Genomic DNA, 18,362 nt, shown 5'->3' with positions numbered 1-18,362 from the left:
TATATAAGACTGGTAGAAAACGGCATAATCACCATGTAAAAGCACAACACAGGGTCGATATATAAAACTTTCCTGTCTATATATATTATCTGTATATAATATGTCTGAGACTTATTATATATATAAAAATTTAATGAAAACCGGGAAATGGCAATTGATTCGCGTTACATTCTCCGCGTCTTGAAACGCATTTTACATTTTGTTCCCGAGTGGAACATGGCGAGTATATCTAAATCCTTTTCGCAAAGTCCTTCAATGTAACAAAGGAATAAACTCTATAACGCATAAAGTAATCGAGAAAACTTAATAGCCGACGCGGGAACGAAACGTAGGAGACCGCGTGTTAGGAGTCCGGAAACTTTCGATATGGCCGTGATAGACTGAACGTCACAGTACATAGTGACGGCGAGACGGAAGAGGAGTACCGGCGATAACACGGTAACGCTCGGCCTTTCGGTTTGGCCACTATTCATAATAACATCAACCCAATCCGTCTGAAAGTGGTCACCTGGTCGTTGTATCGTGGGCCTGCAGGTGATTCGGCGCATCGGCGAATGTGAACTTCAATTTGTACGCCTCGGCCACCAGCACGCCGATCTCCGAGTCCGTCCAGTTTTGCGTGGGCAGGTTTTGTAGCATTAACATTAGCCCCTGCAATCACGGAAGTATGACAACCGATCGTGCTTTATCTCTATCTGCATTGTAGCATAGAGATGGCGGATGGATTACTTGAAAATCAGGTTGCAAGAGCAAGTGTCGCCTCCAACGAAGAAGGAAGGCCGCGCATACATAGAGCTGAAACGAGGCGAATCTGTCGGACTCCGCCAGATACGTGTCCCATAGTCGGATGGTACAGTGAAGTGGGATTTCCCTGGTTAGCAGGTTGTTCATCCACCGAAAGGAGAATTGTAGATAATCCACTCCGTGCTGATGCAAGTGTTGATGCAACGGCGCTAAAATGTTAAAATGTTATCATAAAATGTTAAAAAAAAGGACAAATGTTTTAGACACGGTAAATTCACAGTAGGATACTCACCATCGATCCTCTGTATCAGCTCCTTCAACTGATTCACTTTATGCTGGATACCCAACTGAGCAAATATGTAGTTGTCCTGTATACCATCCAAGAATTTAGATAGACACCAAAAGCTGTCCGCCTCGATAATGTCACGCTGCTCCTTCGACAACGATGCCACGTCGTAATTTTCCAAATCCTGCCAGGCTTGTATCGGTATGGCCTCTTGCAGAAAGACCAAGAAGAAGGGTGTCACGAGGTCATTCATACCCTACAACAATGGATATACGAATTAATGATACACGAATCTTGACTCTTTACCACGTAATGAAATGAATAAAAAAGGCACGTTGCTATGCCAAATACCTGGACATAACCAGACGCAGGATGTCTGATCGCCCAAATGTACAATATTCTCTCGAATATCAGCTGCACCGTCGTCTGCTGAAACAGCGAGATGAGCGGCGACATTCTAGGGATGTCGATATGAATCTGGCGATACGTGTCCTGAAAACCCTCGTCCCGCTCGACGTCGTAATACTGCTTCACCAAGTTCCAGTAGTCCAACCGTTTGCGTTCCAACGCGGGCTGCCTACGTTCCAGATTAGCCGGCAAGTACTCCTGCAACGTCACGAACGCGGTGTCGCTTAACGCTTCGCGGCGGCGTTCTATCGGGCTCGATGATGCGGTACGTTTACCTTCTCTACTTACAGACAATAACCGCCAAGTGACGGAACGTAATTTGGCAGGGACGCCCGACCACGATAGCTGCCTCAATTCATCTAGATTCAGCACGGACGCCTCCAAAAGTAACTGAAACTTGTCCACCTTGCTCTCGCCGTCTAAGCAGATTTACAAGCGTTTTTTTTAAACCTCATCTTAAGGATCGCTGCTAAACGTACTAAGGAACAGATACGCACCTTGCTCCTTCGAAGGTATAAAAAATTTATTGGGAGCATTTGTCTGCCTCAGCGGCTGCGGTCTACCGGGGAATTGCGTCGGCCTGTGCAGGGGCGATGCACCGTGCTTCAGATCCGCATCCTCGCCGGAGTGCTGGCTGTTAATCATCTGCGAGTGGAAATTCACGTTGCGCAGATGCAACGGCTGCACCGCCAGCCTCTGAAGGGCCTCCGCCTTCTTCTCCTCCGGAATAATTTCTTGTTGGACCGCCTTGGCGTTCGCCTGGGGCGGCTGTGAACACTTATTGCCAGATCTATGACTATTGATAACGCTAAGGGCCGCCGAGTGGCTGACCCTCTTCGATATCCTCACATCCGAGACTGTACAGAATTCGTCGTCCCCCGAGTCCCACGCGTCGTCCACGCTCTCCTGAAAGTCTTGAAACGAAGTGGAGCCCCCGCTTCCACTTCCCGTACCGTGGCCGCCGCTGCTGTTAGCGGTACCGGTCAGATTGCCGGACCCAATCGCCGTGGGATTGAACTTGCCGGGCCTGACGTCCTGCTTCAGGCTTGGCCTTCGAAGAGAGATTTCTCGATTAGTAAGTTGATCCGCGAGAAAACCCAGGTACACGGAAAGCAAAATCGTAAAGGGATACACACCTTCCCGGTACAGCCCGCGTATTCTTCTTCCAGAAAGACTGGTGAGTCGAGATGGCTTGATGGTGGTAACCTTGATTCTCCATAGCGGAAGGAAACACAAAGTTAGCTCGCACCTGGTAATCCTCCAATGCAGCTGCCGCGGCACGGATCGTTCCTCATACCCTCGCGATGACAGTCAGATCTACAAGAACCAGAAGAGTGCTCCTTTGTAGCGTCATAAGCGTCATCGTTGCATCACAGTTCGCGTAACAAACATATGCTAAGATTAACGCGTATAATTACACGTATAAATTTAACAATGTATCAATTGTTATTCTCCAAAACGGGCCACAAGCTCAGCATTTCTGAGAGGTCAAAGAGTGATCCAAGAATACGGAACATGTTGTACACACGTTGTAGTTTTGTACACACACGTGATGTCAAGCGTAACACCGAGCGAGGCTGTCAACGCCTAACTATTGTTGCAAGAGCGATCACAACAACGGAAGGGACGGTGACAAGACTGACAAGTGGAACGGAAGGAGAGGACGGATTCCCCGTAATAACAAACGCATTGTGGTAATAACATATGATCCCCCGGTGCACCGACGAGGGACGCGCCCGACACCGACGCGCGCCGCGGCCCGTTCCCGCAATCGAATCCACAGATCCACGGTATCCACACGCAGGACGCACTCCAGTCTGCTCCAGTCCGCGGGAGTCGACGGGGGGGGGGAAGGGGGAGGGGGAGGAGGACACGTCTACGTGCCGCGCAGCGGGGAGTCCCGTCTCCCGTTCCGTTGTCGCTGGCCGTTCCCGGAGCGAGAAGGTTATGTTGCGTAAGCCGCGTCGGATTGTCGGAATCGGCCGCGCGAGCCGCGGACCGGAGGAAAGAGAGCACAAGGAGGGTAGTAGAACGAGACGAGAGAGAAAAGCGTTCCTACATTTCCCGTCTGTCACAGTCGACGCAGCGACGATCCCGCGAGGTAGACCGCGGAGCCAGGGGGTCTAGTTTATTGTCTGGCCGTCGGTAGGTCGGTATCGCCTGCGCCGCGGCGGCGTCGCGACGACGACAACGTCGCCGTCGTCGTCACGATAGATCGCGATCTTGGCGCCGGGCACGATCGCCGCGTTCCACTCGCTCCTTTTCTCCCGCGCGCGTCCAGGAGACGCTCCCGAAGACGCCGCGACGTCGGCCAACGTCGGCGCGGCGACTCTCTGCTCGCTCGGGCGAGCAGGTACGCCAAGGTACGCGATTTCGACGTGCGACGCGACCGTGCGAGTCACGTCACGCGAGCGCTGCCGCCACCGCTGGCCACCGCCGCGAGGCGAGCCGCGGTCTCTTCTCGCATCGTCGCGTTTCCCGTGCGATTTGTCACTTTGTCAACCGCGACGATCGCGATGTCTCGGCTCCGAAAGCGTGGCCGTATTGTCCTCTGAAAAGAGGTAGGAGCTAAGAATTACTAAGAAATATAAGAAGAGAAGAAGGCTCCGAAAGCGAGAGAGTGAGAGAGAGAGAGAGAGAGAGAGAGAAAACTGTTAAGAAAAGACACGTCGCGCGGACTCGTGTCAGCACGTTGTTTATCTCTCTCGCGTTTGCATCGGTGCCGACGTAAGCAAATGAATTCGATTCAAAACGTAAATAATGTAACGTAATGGCCAAATCTGAGGGAGCAGATTTTTTCTCGCCGGAATTTTTGCCCGCGCAAATGTAATAGAATCTAACAACTAACGTAGAATATTCTATTAATATTACAGCAATTCCAGTTTGTATTGCGAGAATCGAGACTCTTACAACATTGCTGCAGGAATCCTGGAATGTTGCTGTAATATTGATGTAATTGCTGTAATTGCTGCAATTGCTGTAATACGGGCCGGAACGTTCTGTTACCTGGGCATTAAGAATGTTATGAATCTGTTAGAAATCAAGAAATGCAATAAAATATACGACGGCAGAGGCCGAGCAGAATCTACGGTTTCAAAATATGATATAAATTTCACTTAATTAATCTGCTAGATTATTAATAGATTATTAATCTGTTTAGATTAATTAATCCGTTTAGATTATTAATCGTGTAGATTAATTAATCCCAGTTTTAGATTATTAATCTGTTTAGATTATTATCTGTTTAAGATTATTAATCTCTGTTTAGATTAATTAATCCGTTTAGATTATTAATCTGTTTAGATTATTAATCCGTTTAGATTAATTAATCCGTTTAGATTATTAATCTGTTTAGATTATTAATCTGTTTAGATTAATTAATCTGTTTAGATTATTAATCTGTTTAGATTAATTAATCTGTTTAGATTATTAATCTGTTTAGATAGTTGCAAACTGGTAGATTCTGGCCGGTTTCTGCTGAAAATCTGCTGTCAGATTACATCGGCAAATACTGCCGGTAGAATTCGAGCATTATGCTCACGAAGTAAGTACCACTTACTTCGTGATTATGCTAATTAATGGATTACAGAGCTGATACGAATCTGCCCGAATCTACTGGATTCTACCAGCTAATATTTTATGTTATCTCTAATCTCATGTAGAAGCTCAAATTTGAACTTTAAATCGCTGATTGAGAATATATCTTGCAGATCTCGAGTGCTCCTCTGATACATTGACGTGAATCACTTCCACAGAAACAAAGCGCATAGTATCGGTCATTTGCGACACGTACAGGCGTTGCGCAACAGTTTAGTATCATTTATTATATGCATTACGTATTATACCGAGAATATTTAATTTTTTTTTCACATTTACGTCCCAGCAGGATGAAGATTGCCGGCGCATCCGCGATTCGAAGGCCCTGTTCACGGCGGAATAAAAAACGTGGAGGAAGGTGGGAATAAAAGTGAGATGAATGAGCTGTATCGAGTGATGAATTTTTATCTCGACGTTCAGGAATCAGCCGGGAAAACGCCCGGGATTTATATAATACGCACGCAATTAAAATACGAAGGATGTTAAAGAAATGAACATTCGCACGTTCGAGATAAGCTATAATTAGAAGTCGCATTATACTTTATAATGGAGTGTATACTAAGTTATACTTTGACGTATTCGCGCGGGCGATCATGCAATTAGCTCGTTATGAAATTCTGCGTTGATCCTCGTTTATTCCAAATTGTACGACCTCAATGCGACTCGTTGCAGCCTTTTAGTTCGAATCCTCTTTTCTAACGCTTAAATTAATATATTCTATAATCCTACTTGTTGGATCGATAGGCTTAACTTTTATTTCTTTTATATAAGGATCATCGAGTAAACGATGTGAGGAAAATCTGTTGTGTTTTCCACGAAACGACTTTTTCTTTCTTTTTACGGAACACGTCATCGACTTGCAAATTCGTCACGCAAGAGGTTCAGCGGGGGCACACCTGTTTTCGTTCTCGGCCGTTGGAATCTCGAGTTATTGATTGATCCTCGAGGCATATTGATTTTAAACTCGACTCGACGACAGATTTGTTCGTCAATCTTAAGTGTATGTACTTGGAGGTACATATATGTATTTCCGATTCTACGTATACCTACTTTTAAAACACTTTCTTGATTTATCTCTTTTGTTTTCCTCAGAGTTCGAGAATAGGACGCGACTTTCGTCCCGTTTGACGTTCTGTCTCGGCTTAATCGCCTTAGGGGAAATTATTTTACGTCGTTATCTCCAGCTTTCTGCACTCGATGATTCTCCTCATACTACTCTTCTCTCGATACGAAGCAATTTAGTGTGAGATAAGACACCACTTGGAAAAAAAGGACACTTGTGACGCAGTGCGATAATAGATAACAGAAAATGAAAAAAAAAGGACACTTGTGACGCAGTGCGATAATAGATAACAGAAAATCACCGTGGAAAGAAATGAAAATAGATGTAACATATGATATAATGCTTACATATTTAAATCTGAAGAAGGCAATGTTTTATCAGTCTCCGATTAATTTAACTTCTTGTCCATACAGTATCGAAATTAGATTTCTGCGAAGAGGGGGGGATAATAAATAATCGAATTCTTCTTAAAAGCTCGAACTTTGCACCTCTGACGTTCCTTCAATTACAAAGTCTTTGATCATTAAACGTTGATTTTATTTTTCTATTTCTTTTACAATGTATATTCTTCATCTTCAGCAACGGACGTAAGTCAAACTAATTATCCATTAGTCGAAGCGTCGATGCGTATCCAGATTCTAAGGAAAAAAACGTCGGGGAATGAAAGCGTCGAAGCCTAATCGAGAACGAGGGGATCAGTTCCCTCTCTGTTAATTTATAAAGAGACCTCCGATCGACCTGAAAAAGGCACATTTTTCTCAAATCTAATCCGGCCGTGGGCCGTCGTCTTTGCTACGATCCTGGGCGCCTGTCATCCGCGGGCGGTCACGTGCCGCCACCGCCGCCGCCGTCGCCGACGGTCCCGTCGCCCGTCGCCCCGTCGCCGTCGCCGTCGGCCGCCAGGTCAGTGGTGCACGCGACACGCTCGTCGACGGTACGTCGGCGCTGTTCATCGACGCTGTTCGGTAATCGCGGTTGGCTTCACGCGGCTCGCGGGCAGCCGGAATCGTCGCGTCCCGTCGCGTTTTTCGAGCGCGGCGCGCACCGCGCGCGGGAAGCGGACCCGGCTCACCCACGTGATCATCCATCGCGCCCGCATCGGATATCTGGATCTGCGGATGACGCGGGACGGCGACGGAAGGCCAGGACGGTACACACACAGCCCTATACTTGCTCCACACTCCGGTCTACCCCGTTTCCGTTTCCCGGCGACGATCGATTTTCACCGCCGCGCGCGTCCACCCGCGCCCTATCGCCTGACGCGCGCGCGGGGGCTCTCGCCGTTATTTAACGAGACAAGGCAGGCAGAGGCAGGCAGGCAGGCATGCACGCACCGTGCTCTATTTTTGGATGAATTATTGATGGCGATCGACCCCGCCGTGATTACGCATATCGCGCCCGCGTACCGTTACGGGAATGAGTTACGAGAGAATTGCGAGAATAGAGGAACGAATTAGGGAAACTCTCTGTCATTCGCGGCGTGAGATAATTACTTAATTTCGGAAACGTAAAGTTCGACGTCGCGTCGCGTCGTCGAGTTTATCGTCGTTTTGACGCCGCCCGCAGTTATCTGCTTTTCGGCAAAATATTTGTTTCGCTCGAACCGCACACCGCACACACGCCCGATTTCGGAGTTGTATGATACGGGATAGTCGAAAAAATAAATTGTATCTATTCAAAGGTTAACGCGTTTGTTGTTATCATAAATAAGTAATAATAAACGGAACGTTTTATTCACGCTCCTCCGCGAAACTGGCATTCGAATCGGCTTCTCGTAACGCGAGAATCTCGGCCAAAAATTGTCAGCTTGTCGTCGTCTCGCGTGAACGTAAACAAAGTGAAAAGAAAATAATGTCAAAAGCTATCTGAAATAGAATTTCTGCAAAATTGCCCGTTTCATCCTCCGAAGATTAAGCGTAAACGTAAATGAAAAACTTGTTTCTTTATTTTTATTGCACTTTTAACGATTCGATTAATCTTTATTTCTTCACAATGCGAATGACGCACGCGAAAGAAGTCGAAAGGTTTCTTTGTCCCTCTCTCTTTCTTGAATCGTAATTAAATAGCGAATCATATCTCGAGTCGCCTTTTAATTTCCAGCGTGACGTACGTTGAAAATGCAATCGCCGTCCTGGAGGAGGGAAGAGAAGAGTTTTCCGCGACCTGTCGACCCGCTGCCCTGGTGGAAAAAATTTCTCATATTTTTTCAGAAATGTTGCGAGAATTGGGACTCGTGAAAAATTCTGGAAAAATATATTTTCTCAGATACTTTTTTCAGAAATAATTGGATGAGGAATAGTTCAGTATCCGTATGTATGAACAGAATGGAATTGATTACTTCAGAGTTTACAGCCAAGAAGGGACTTGATTTACATTTTTTCATCCATCCATACCTTACATCTACACAGTAAAAAATAATACGTAATTTTAACATTTTTTACATATCCCAGAAAGTCCACTCTAAATTTTAAGTTAAAATGACTCATTCATCGTGTGTTACTTGTTGACAAATTAGAAATGTTAATTAATTGACATTATACTTTACATTTACATTTGTTCTTTCGACTTTATTTTTCAAGTTATATTAACACATGATATTAATTATTTTACAGATTTTACTTGAATTATGTGTAATAGAAACATTTAATTTTAGTCAATTTAATTATTTTGTGTGTCAAAGTTTACGATTATTTGAAAATTTACTTTAACTTTTGTTTATGTGCTAAAATAACTTTAAGACGTGTTGATTTTTTTAAGTAATTGCGTTAAAAGAACTCAAAATAATATTTAATTTCTAAATGACATATATAAAGTGTTCAGTTATCACGTTGACATAAATGTAACGCATGAAAATGTTAAGAAAATAATAACATAGCTGTTGTATGTTAATTTTACATTGAAATAATAATCAAATCTTGGTAACACAAGAAGATTTTAACATATCGACCGCTATGTACACGATTTTTTACTGTGTATTTATGAGTAGACTCGCTATCCTTGTATCCTTGTATTACACTTTATTCCAATTGTCTATCTCCTACTCAACATCCTCTACTTCCTCATTCCTATTAGTATCCGTATGTATGAAAATTTATTTTGACAAATTGCACAGATTTTCTCATGTTTATTCAGGTTTCTACAAAGTTGTGTTGGCGGGAAAAATCTGAAATAATTTATTCTTATTTTTGTCTGAGTTTTTCCTCAAAAACGTTCCAATTCATATAAGAAAATCTGAAAAATTCTGAGCATTCTGAGAAAGTCCGAAAATTGTTATGCAAATTGTGATTAATAATATAAAAAACAGAGGTTTTTCCACCAGGGTTATCTCGCAGGAAGACGCGATCTTATCGCGATCTAATCAGACGAAGAAAGCCATGGAAGCGATCGCCGTCTGGTATCAGCCGCGCAAATCCTTGATAAGAAGCCTCTTTAGCGGACGGCTCTTCGCCGTCGTGCGACCGCGAACGTCCGCGAAATTCACGAGTGCGCGCGCTTTCTCCGTCCTCCTCCTCCTCCTCCTCCTCCTCTTCCTCCGCCGCCTCGTCCTCCTTCTCGCCTCTCCTCTCCGTCGTGCGCGGGTTTAGGAAATGTAGGTCTAGCCTGCCTATACTTTCTTCGTGGCAGTCTACTTTCCACGTGCGGAGGGTTCGAAATCGCTCCTCGCCGACCGTCTCGGAGGCGCGAGCTCGTCGCGATCCCGAGCCGTCTTCTCGTTGACATCCCCTTCGACTCTTTAAACGACCTGGTGAGACCGGCCTCGCCGCGCCAGGGTGCGGTGGAGAAGATCCTCCGTTTAGGAGAGACCACGTCTTTTCGGAGATTAGGGAGACAAATTTGCATCGCAGGTGAAGTGTCGTTCGTCTTTGTCTCCTCGTCGGTCGGTCTCGAGGAGTCGCGACGCTTTTAGGAAATTTTGTAAAGAGGAAAAATTAATATGGTCCCCTTTTCTCTTTTGCCGCACTTTGTTACCGCTTCTGTCGCGAGTTTCTTGCTCCCCTAACGCTCGCGGGGCTTCCCAGCTGCCGCGGAGTGAAATTGGTGAACGGAACCTGGGGAGGGAGCGGCGGGGGGATAAGAAAGTTAAATTGTTTATTACGCGCTGGAATTTAAACGAACTTTCGTCCGTGACGGTCCCTTTGGTAGTTTAGTGCAACGAACAATAATTCCCGTTGCAACGAATGCAAATCAAACGGATATTATGCCATACGACAGAGCGCTATTTTATATATTTATTAAATATTCACCTTAAAAATACCGCGGCGAATGGAAGACGAATTTGAAACTAAAAGTGTCTTGGAATAAGAGTATTGCGAGACAAGGGCTACGTTTTATTTTGCGCAAATACCCCGCGATGTTGTGTAACGCAGAAGCAACGTTTCTTTGTGCCCGTTTCCCTTATCATCTATAATCATCCGTATAATTATATCGTTACTGCTCGCCGATTACCGGATAATGTCACTTTTATATCTTAGCACCGTTCATTAGATCAAGGCGGCATTTTGCGACGGCGCGCGGCGTTTCCTTGAATGCCATAAAAGCGTCACTCTCGCGAAAAGTTTTCCATATTCTTTTAAATATTATTTTAAATATTTCCAGGCATAAGCAGACATTACCTCACCTCGGACGTGCGTTATCAGTTAGTTGATTGTATTATCGTTGTTCACAGGTCCGAGTCGAGTTGATAAAACCGGAAATTATTTTTCTGCAGGAGTGTCCACGGTACTGCTTGGATTATTAACTTCGTGACTTTCTAAATGTAATTAAAAATCGATTTGTAACTTTCTAAATGTAATATTTTTTTATACCAGCTCTTTTTTCTCTCGTTTCTCTTGATAAGACCAGAATACGTTACTGTAATATGTTTTAAAATAGTATAACAAATAATTTAACAGTTATATAACAAGCACGATAATTTTTAATATATAGTTTGACATGGATTATAGAAATATAAATTTAAATATATATAATACTGAATTATAAGAGAAAATTAATTTTGCAAAATTACATTACCTTTGCAGAACGGTTTCCTAACACCAGCTAAAAGATGTCGGACGTTGAAGCCGATGACGAGGTAGATATTTATGAAGCTAATTTATTATCTTTTTCTGCACTTTAACGTCCGCATTCTGTATTTGATATGTATCAATCTTTTTGCATTTCAGTTTCAAGATGCTCAGGAATCATTACCACAGTACGTATTATATATTGTTTACGTGTTATTTTACGTCAAAGTTTTTTCTCTGCTCTTATCCGAGAAAAAAAATTACTTGCGTCAGAATCAGCTCTTTTTCTTACCTATTATTTCATGTCAAAGCACATTTTTTTCTTTAATCTTGTCTAGGAAGAAAGATTACCTCTTACTTAAAATAAACTTTCATTGCGTATCGTAATTGTTTGCACATTATTTTATGTCAACTTTTTTTTTTTGACGTTGCAAACCTTTTAAGAGGAAAAATCTTGTCTCAGACTCGCATCTATGGATTTGGATACAGCGATAATGGAGTCGAAAAGGGCGATTCACTGTTTCTTCAACAACGACTTCGACGAGGCGAGAAAAATCATGGAGCCATGGGCGGACAGTAGCCTGTACCATTCTCTGGGGGCTAGCGTGTTCGCGTACCTAGAGGCGATGTTTACATTCGAACAAGTATTCCGATTATTCATTATGTTTCTTCCGTTATGCTCCAAATATTTTTTTTTATTCGTCCAGCCTAGAATCGCATTAGCTAATTCTTTAACAATTTTGTCATGTGCAATTTTGTCATGTGCAGGAACACATCGAGAAGGCGTCGGCGATGTTGAAGCAGTGTATAAGCTTGTGCTCCAAACACCGAAAGCACACCACCATTACGCAAAACATCGGGAAAATGGTCAAGAAGATTAACTACGACGCTTACACGATCGGTAATGTATTGCGTATACGTGTAAAGTGGCATGCAATATCTGTTCGTTGCGTATCTAATGAATATTACCTAACAAAAGTGACGTCAAATTTATTATATAACATCGATTTCAATAACAAGTGAATTCAAGCTCCTTTAATTAGAGGAATTTTTATAGAGAGATTTATCAACAAATATTAATATAGGGTATCCCAGACTTTGTGAGAGTGACAATAATTAATGGCAAGCTCCTGTTACATTCTGTATAACACGTACAGTTAGTCTTCTTGTTAATAAACTTTAATAATTTACAGTATTAACATAATCTGTGCTACTGTAAATCTTTTGTTACGTTAATATTAATAGAAATTGTTGCCGAGGCATTTTGCCAGATACAATTTTACAGTGACTGATTAATCCAGATGTAACCAAATAGCTTTTACGCGTAAAGCATAGTGCATGAAAGGAATGACCGAGGATTAATCTTGCAGAGGAAGTGCATGCGGAGCTCTGTTATGCCGAGTCGCTCCTCTTGAAATCGATGCTCACGTTTGTGGAGGACGAGACTCTGATCAGCTTTGTCAAGGCAGGACTGAAAATTCGTACCTGTTTTCTGTCGTACAAGTAAATAAGCCACAACGGACTCGTCGATTCGTGATTTCGCCAACAATTCACAACTATTGTCTCTTGCAGGGAATGCATGACGATCTTGAAAAACCGGAAGTGGAAAGACGATAATCACAAAGTGCATTTCGAAGGCGGCGTTCACATGGGCATCGGCACATTCAATTTGGTATGCATATATTTTATATATACATATATGTATATATATTTTTATCTCGACAACTATTATCTTATCGTATATACTTATAAAATCGTACTTTGTTCCAGATGATCTCGTTGCTACCGGCACGTGTCATTAAATTATTAGAGTTTATCGGGTTCTCCGGCGATAAGGTGATTAAGATTATGATCTTATGAGCATATATTACTCACGAAGAATATATTGCTAAAGTTTAATTTACTAAAAATATTATCGCTATTATTTACTAAGAATATATTGTTGAAGTTAAATTTTATTTATCAACTTAATTGTTAGGAATACGGTCTAATGGAATTGAGAGAGGGCTGCAACGATAGGACAGGCCTGCGACACGTCCTTTGCGTGACGTCTCTATTGACCTACCATTTGATAATTTCCTTCATACTGAGTCACTCGGACGGCGACCTGGACTGGTGCGAGCAGGTGTTGGAGCAGGAACTGAGCGTCTATCCGAACAGTGTGTGGTTCCTGTTCTTCAAGGGAAGACTGGAACTCACTCGGGCCAACTTCGAAGAGTGCATAGACTGGTATATAAAGTCGTGGAAAAGTCAGAATGTTTGGCCGCAGTTCGGTATTCTCTGTTATTGGGAATTGATGTGGGCGCACTGCTCGATGCAGCAGTGGAGCAAGGCGGACACGTACGCCACGATGCTGGCGGAAGAATCCAACTGGTCGCGCACTATCTACCTGTACCAGAAGGCCGCGATCCTGCTTATGCAGAAACCGTCGACCTGGAGCGCGGAGAAACAGCGAGTCGACAGCCTGATGATGGAGGCACCGGTTTATAAGCAGCGCATTGCCGGCAAGTCGCTGCCGTTGGAGAAGTTCATGATCAAGAAGACGGAGCGTTATTTTGCACAAAAGAAGAACCTAGTCGTGCCCGTGTTTGAGCTTATGTACGTGTGGAACATGTTCAGGATAATAGGCAAGCGACAGGATTTGATATTAAATATATTCAAGAAGATAGAAGAAGAGGAAAGGGAACTTAAAGCAGCCTCGTAAGTTTCTCCGATGATTCTAATTGTTATTTCAGCATAAGTGTGTATTATAAAATATATGATTGCACAAAGCTTGAAACGAAAAAAAATCGATAAAGATTAATGTTAATTAGGCATACAGAATGAGCGATAAGATTAAAAGAAGCGACCCAGTAGATAAAATGTTAACAATTTGCCAGCAGATTCAAATGGAATATTGTGACATATTAACATGAACTACGTTTGTATTAATTTTGTACTCGACAGAGTCTATCGACATAATCTGACGGCAGGTTTCTGCATCAATGCAGAATTCTGCAGACAATCTGCCATCATATTTTATTAACAAATTCTGTTATATTTTTGTAGCATTTTGTCGATGAAATTTATAGCAGGTATTTTGCAAAATTTATTTTTGACAGATTTGGCAATCTTACGATTAAATAAAAATGCAAAATACAGTAAGCATTCGTGTTATTATTTTGTAATTATAGATATAATTTGTTCTTATATTATAAGTTATAAGTAATAAATATGTGATGTACTGTGCAGGAAAAGTGATTATCACGTAGACAACGAAGCGCTCCTGTTGCTACTGAAGGGCGCCTGTCTACGGCAAATGCAGCATCCTTTATTGGCGGAGGAGTGTCTGCGAGGTGTTTTACAACTGGAAAAATCTATCAAAGAGGACACGTACTTACTTCCTTATGCTACCGTGGAATTAGCGTTATTGGCACAGGATCAGGGCGACACTCAACTGGCTATAAGCTTTTTGGAAGACGCCAAGTTAGTTTGGATCTTATATTATGCTATATTTAATATTGTTGGTTTTTACGTTGGAAAAATTAACTGTGTTTAAATTCCAGGAAAAACTATACGGGCTATTTACTGGAATCTAGATTGCACTTCAGAATACACTCGGATCTGATGATTTTGACCGGCAAGAAGACTAATAATTATACGATAAAGAAGCATGAAAATGATCATCGGCTGGAAACGCCTATTGTTGCCAATAATAGCGTTATTATTGCGGGTCCAAGTGCCGACGAGATTAAGACATAGAAGCATCGCAAAGCATGTCGGAGATCTACTTATCCTTACATAGGTTCTTTTATACCTTCCTAAATAAAACGTACGTATTGACGAGGACTATTTTTGCGAAAACGAACCGAGCGATTGTTTTACAACTTCTGTCTAACATCGAATGGCCTTGCGTGTAACTTTCGTTTGGTTTCGTTCTCCGTAAAGTCCGAGGATGTTATCAGATCTCTTTCGAAGGTTGGGCACATTTTTTAGAGCGTTTGATATATTATAATTGTATAAATTATTTTCTTCCACGAGAGAAGAACGACGCGATAGTAATATATAAAAATTATATTTTGTAGCGACTATAATGTTAAATATATAAATTATATCTTACGCGGGAGAAATAAAAATATAATATAAGGGTCTTGCGGAACTTTACAAGGATTGGACATATATTTTGTTGCGACTAATTATCTAATATAAATATAATGGATTATTATCTACATAAATTATTTCTTTTACGGAAGATCGGCGAGGTTCCAATGTGATCTGTGATTGTTCTATTGTAATTGCGACGAAAGAGTGTTGATAAATAATCATGTTACGAGGCTGTAAATACGTAAACGCGGTCGGGAATTGCGTGAACGAAATAATAAAATGAATTCAGAGTAATGTTACCCCTCCGAGCAATTTTTTAAAATTGTATTTTATCTATTTTCTAAAATAAGAATTAAATAATTAGGTTTGATATAAGAACATTAAATTGTGTAAAATAAATTTAAACTATAAAAAAATATACATTATAATAATATATAATACAAACAGTTTTAAAGTCTATATATTTTTAAATTTATGATATATATGGATTTTAATTAATACATATACATATATAAATATACACATCATGTATATACATGTGTATATACTCCATATACGTATAAATACTACACATAGAAAAATGTGTTTCCTAGGAATTCCACCTAGCAGCACTTTATCCCTATAGGAAGTAACTCAAAACGTAGGTTATGTCAAATTCGCAAATTCGCACGGCGTGGGACACGATGCATTATTGAACGTGCAATTTCGAAGAGGACTCGGGATAATTGCAGTCAAACGTGCTTCGTTCTGAAAGAAGAAAGGCAGCACAATGTCTTTACGTTCATGTAAGATTTCATTTACGTCGGCGTTTAATTTGTCAGTGCTAAACCAATCGACAATGCTCTGGAGCATACCTACGCCTGTGATCACTGTGACTTGTCTTACCTCTTGCAAATTTTATTTATGCGATCACGATTCTGTGCAACTAATGACAGCGATAATAAAACTTGCAAGATGACGTTCGTCATTAATTTTGACCAAACTCGAGTTGACTAATTAATTGGTGATTAATTGGTCAAGTAATGTCTGTAATGTAGCATTTTATTAATGGATCCAATTATTGATTTGTTGCTGTCTGACACGAGAATAAATTCGATTAGGGACAATGAATTGCTCATATAGTTAAGAATTTTGCTGAACTAATTACAGATTAATTTTATCCGAGTTTGTGATCAAAGTCGCTCTAAGGAGAAGGCAAAGGTTTAGCGAACGTAATGATTGCAGATTCGCTTCTGAGGGGAATACACAAAACGTACGGCAGGAAATTCGGCACAGCTGTTAAGGTGAAGGATGAGCAAGTGACTCAAGTATGCTCGTTCCGCACGACAGAGAACAATCCAGTGAATCACAATACGGATCACATTGCCAGATTATATGCCGTGCCGACAGACGTACAGCAACAACTCTTTCAGTACGGCGGCTTACCTCAAACATTTGCAAAGCAAGTCACCACTTTTCAGGAGTGTGCTTTATTGATCAGGCAACCTGCGATCGAAATTATGTCTTACCTCAGTCAAGCCGACCTAACGAGGCCTGTCAATAAATATGTATTATGTATCCTTTTGGAAACAGAAAAGGAAATCGCTTATTTTTTTATATTAAAATTAAATTTAGGTAAAGAGGCTCGTTTTGAATCAAATTCCAAAGATAATATTAAGTTACCAGGCCATAGAGTCTAATGTGTTAAATTCGTAACTAAATTTTAAATACTATATTGTCATATTAAAAACATACATGTGTAATCTATATGATACAAAAAAAAAGTTGCATAATTATTTTAATGTTTTTTACATTGCAAAATCGTAAGAGTTCTTTTCAATCTCATCATTTTTTGTCGCTAATGGATTGGTCTTACAATTTGCGTTATATTTTATATTAAAATAGCATTAACAATAATACAAATGAAAAAGCCTTAACGATATTAAATAGACGGGAAATACGGAACAGGAAAAAGTATTACATTGAGTCACATACTACACTATGCCCTCGTGCAGAAATATATACTTGTTCATGTATATTGGGGTATGTTATATTTTTATGTAAATGATAGATACATCATCCTTCAGCGTTGTACTTGTACTAACTGCCGTTTATTCTTCAGCTGCTCGTTGGTTCAAGGACTTTAAAGAGGTCGCGACTTCGGTATTATCTCCAGGTTGCATGGATCTGCCGATCGATGCTGGGATGTGGTTGAAACAGTTCAAATCTCAAAACTCGAAGTTACTTTCACAATTAGATGTACGTGCATCCAGCGAGACATTACTTTGCCGGCTGTATCTAACGGGCGCTCGTTTTGCAGCTCAAAGTATCCAAGGATTATGTATGGAATCAACGCGAAATGACTGCGCAAGATACTCCCATCCCAGAGCTCATCGACTTTGGTATAAGTCGCATGAAGTACGCCTGTGGCGTAGTGGACGCGCTGATAAAGGAACTAAAACTCGCCAGCACTGCAGGCAAGTGCAAGACGTTGGTCATGATAGACGGATTCAACGCGTTCACATCGAGTCACACGAACATCCACGACGACAATAAGGTGATGGTTCTGCCCAAGCAAGTCTCGTTGGCGGTACCATTCTTCGATATAACGAAAGACGATTGGTGTAACGGTGCAATAGTACTGTCAGTAGACGAAAAGGCAAATAAGGTACGTACCATAACTTGTATTGCATAATTTCTTTATCTAAATAAAATTTAACAGATTACTTGGATCCGGAGAAATGGAAACATTTCATATTTAAAATTCAAGAAAATCTTCAGCATTAAACACGGATGGATAATAATGCAGGGAAAAATCTTTTTTGTTTTCAGGACCGACGGGAATCCAATCTTCCCAGATATTTGCTTGGCAAAGAAGGCTTCGAGCATCTGGATCCCTTCTTGCCAGTTTTAATCGAAGACTACAACATCGCGGAATTTGACAGCATGATAGAGTATTACAAGGATCGCAAATGGATCAGAAACTTAACACCCAATGGTCAGAGAGAATTAGAATTAATTACTAATAAAAATCCGTTGGGCTTAATGGAGCGATGTAAATTCTTGTAAAAGTAATTGAACATTGAGATATTTATAATAAAATTTTTAAAGCTCTTAGTACCTTTAGTCTTCATAAAAGTTATTTCTAATCATTTTTTTAGACTTATTTTATCTGTATTAATAGGAACATTTCTTTGAA

General features: G+C 41.4%; 3 protein-coding genes and 1 long non-coding RNA gene across 9 annotated transcripts; 2 read left to right on the top strand and 2 right to left on the bottom strand.

The window, feature by feature from the left end:
• Positions 1–60: 60 nt before the first annotated feature.
• Tbc1d22 (TBC1 domain family member 22) lies at positions 61–3,792 on the bottom strand. 2 transcript variants are annotated; one of them, XM_071710308.1, is made up of 8 exons: positions 3,498–3,792; positions 2,575–2,755; positions 1,936–2,489; positions 1,727–1,857; positions 1,382–1,636; positions 1,037–1,286; positions 730–953; positions 61–651 (listed from the first exon to the last, which is right to left on the bottom strand). In XM_071710308.1, exons 2-8 carry the CDS (start codon positions 2,655–2,657, stop codon positions 505–507), a joined length of 1,644 nt encoding a protein of 547 aa, XP_071566409.1. In that variant the 5' UTR covers positions 2,658–2,755; positions 3,498–3,792; the 3' UTR covers positions 61–504. The 2 variants fall into 2 exon arrangements, with proteins under 2 accessions (XP_071566409.1, XP_071566410.1); XM_071710309.1 differs by lacking the exon at positions 3,498–3,792 and adding an exon at positions 2,857–3,436.
• Positions 3,793–6,571: 2,779 nt separating this feature from the next.
• LOC139774837 (uncharacterized) lies at positions 6,572–7,010 on the bottom strand. The gene is made up of 2 exons (XR_011718684.1): positions 6,826–7,010; positions 6,572–6,736 (listed from the first exon to the last, which is right to left on the bottom strand). It is a non-coding gene; the product is annotated as an uncharacterized lncRNA (long non-coding RNA).
• Positions 7,011–7,015: 5 nt separating this feature from the next.
• LOC139774828 (tetratricopeptide repeat protein 39B) lies at positions 7,016–15,483 on the top strand. Of its 5 annotated transcripts, none has more exons than XM_071710305.1 (12): positions 7,016–7,248; positions 10,765–10,817; positions 11,117–11,169; positions 11,261–11,289; positions 11,565–11,745; positions 11,870–12,002; positions 12,472–12,604; positions 12,674–12,773; positions 12,872–12,937; positions 13,080–13,801; positions 14,333–14,566; positions 14,647–15,483. In XM_071710305.1, exons 3-12 carry the CDS (start codon positions 11,143–11,145, stop codon positions 14,840–14,842), a joined length of 1,821 nt encoding a protein of 606 aa, XP_071566406.1. In that variant the 5' UTR covers positions 7,016–7,248; positions 10,765–10,817; positions 11,117–11,142; the 3' UTR covers positions 14,843–15,483. The 5 variants fall into 5 exon arrangements, with proteins under 5 accessions (XP_071566406.1, XP_071566403.1, XP_071566408.1 ...); XM_071710302.1 differs by having other exon boundaries at positions 10,765–10,854; XM_071710306.1 differs by lacking the exon at positions 7,016–7,248 and adding an exon at positions 8,928–9,943.
• A 309-nt stretch (positions 15,484–15,792) lies between these two features.
• Mrps29 (mitochondrial ribosomal protein S29) lies at positions 15,793–18,283 on the top strand. The gene is made up of 6 exons (XM_071710322.1): positions 15,793–15,969; positions 16,409–16,738; positions 17,114–17,206; positions 17,286–17,422; positions 17,484–17,831; positions 17,996–18,283. Exons 1-6 carry the CDS (start codon positions 15,954–15,956, stop codon positions 18,230–18,232), a joined length of 1,161 nt encoding a protein of 386 aa, XP_071566423.1. The 5' UTR covers positions 15,793–15,953; the 3' UTR covers positions 18,233–18,283.
• The last annotated feature ends 79 nt before the right edge of the window (positions 18,284–18,362 follow it).

The sequence above is a fragment of the Temnothorax nylanderi genome, unplaced genomic scaffold (genome assembly GCF_030848795.1).
Source record: "Temnothorax nylanderi isolate EJ_2023f unplaced genomic scaffold, tnyl_v1.0 TNYL_tig0088_pilon, whole genome shotgun sequence".
NCBI lineage: Eukaryota > Metazoa > Arthropoda > Insecta > Hymenoptera > Formicidae > Temnothorax > Temnothorax nylanderi.
The sequence above is the reverse complement of the archived record's forward strand: the minus strand, read 5'-3'. Positions and strand labels throughout refer to the sequence as shown.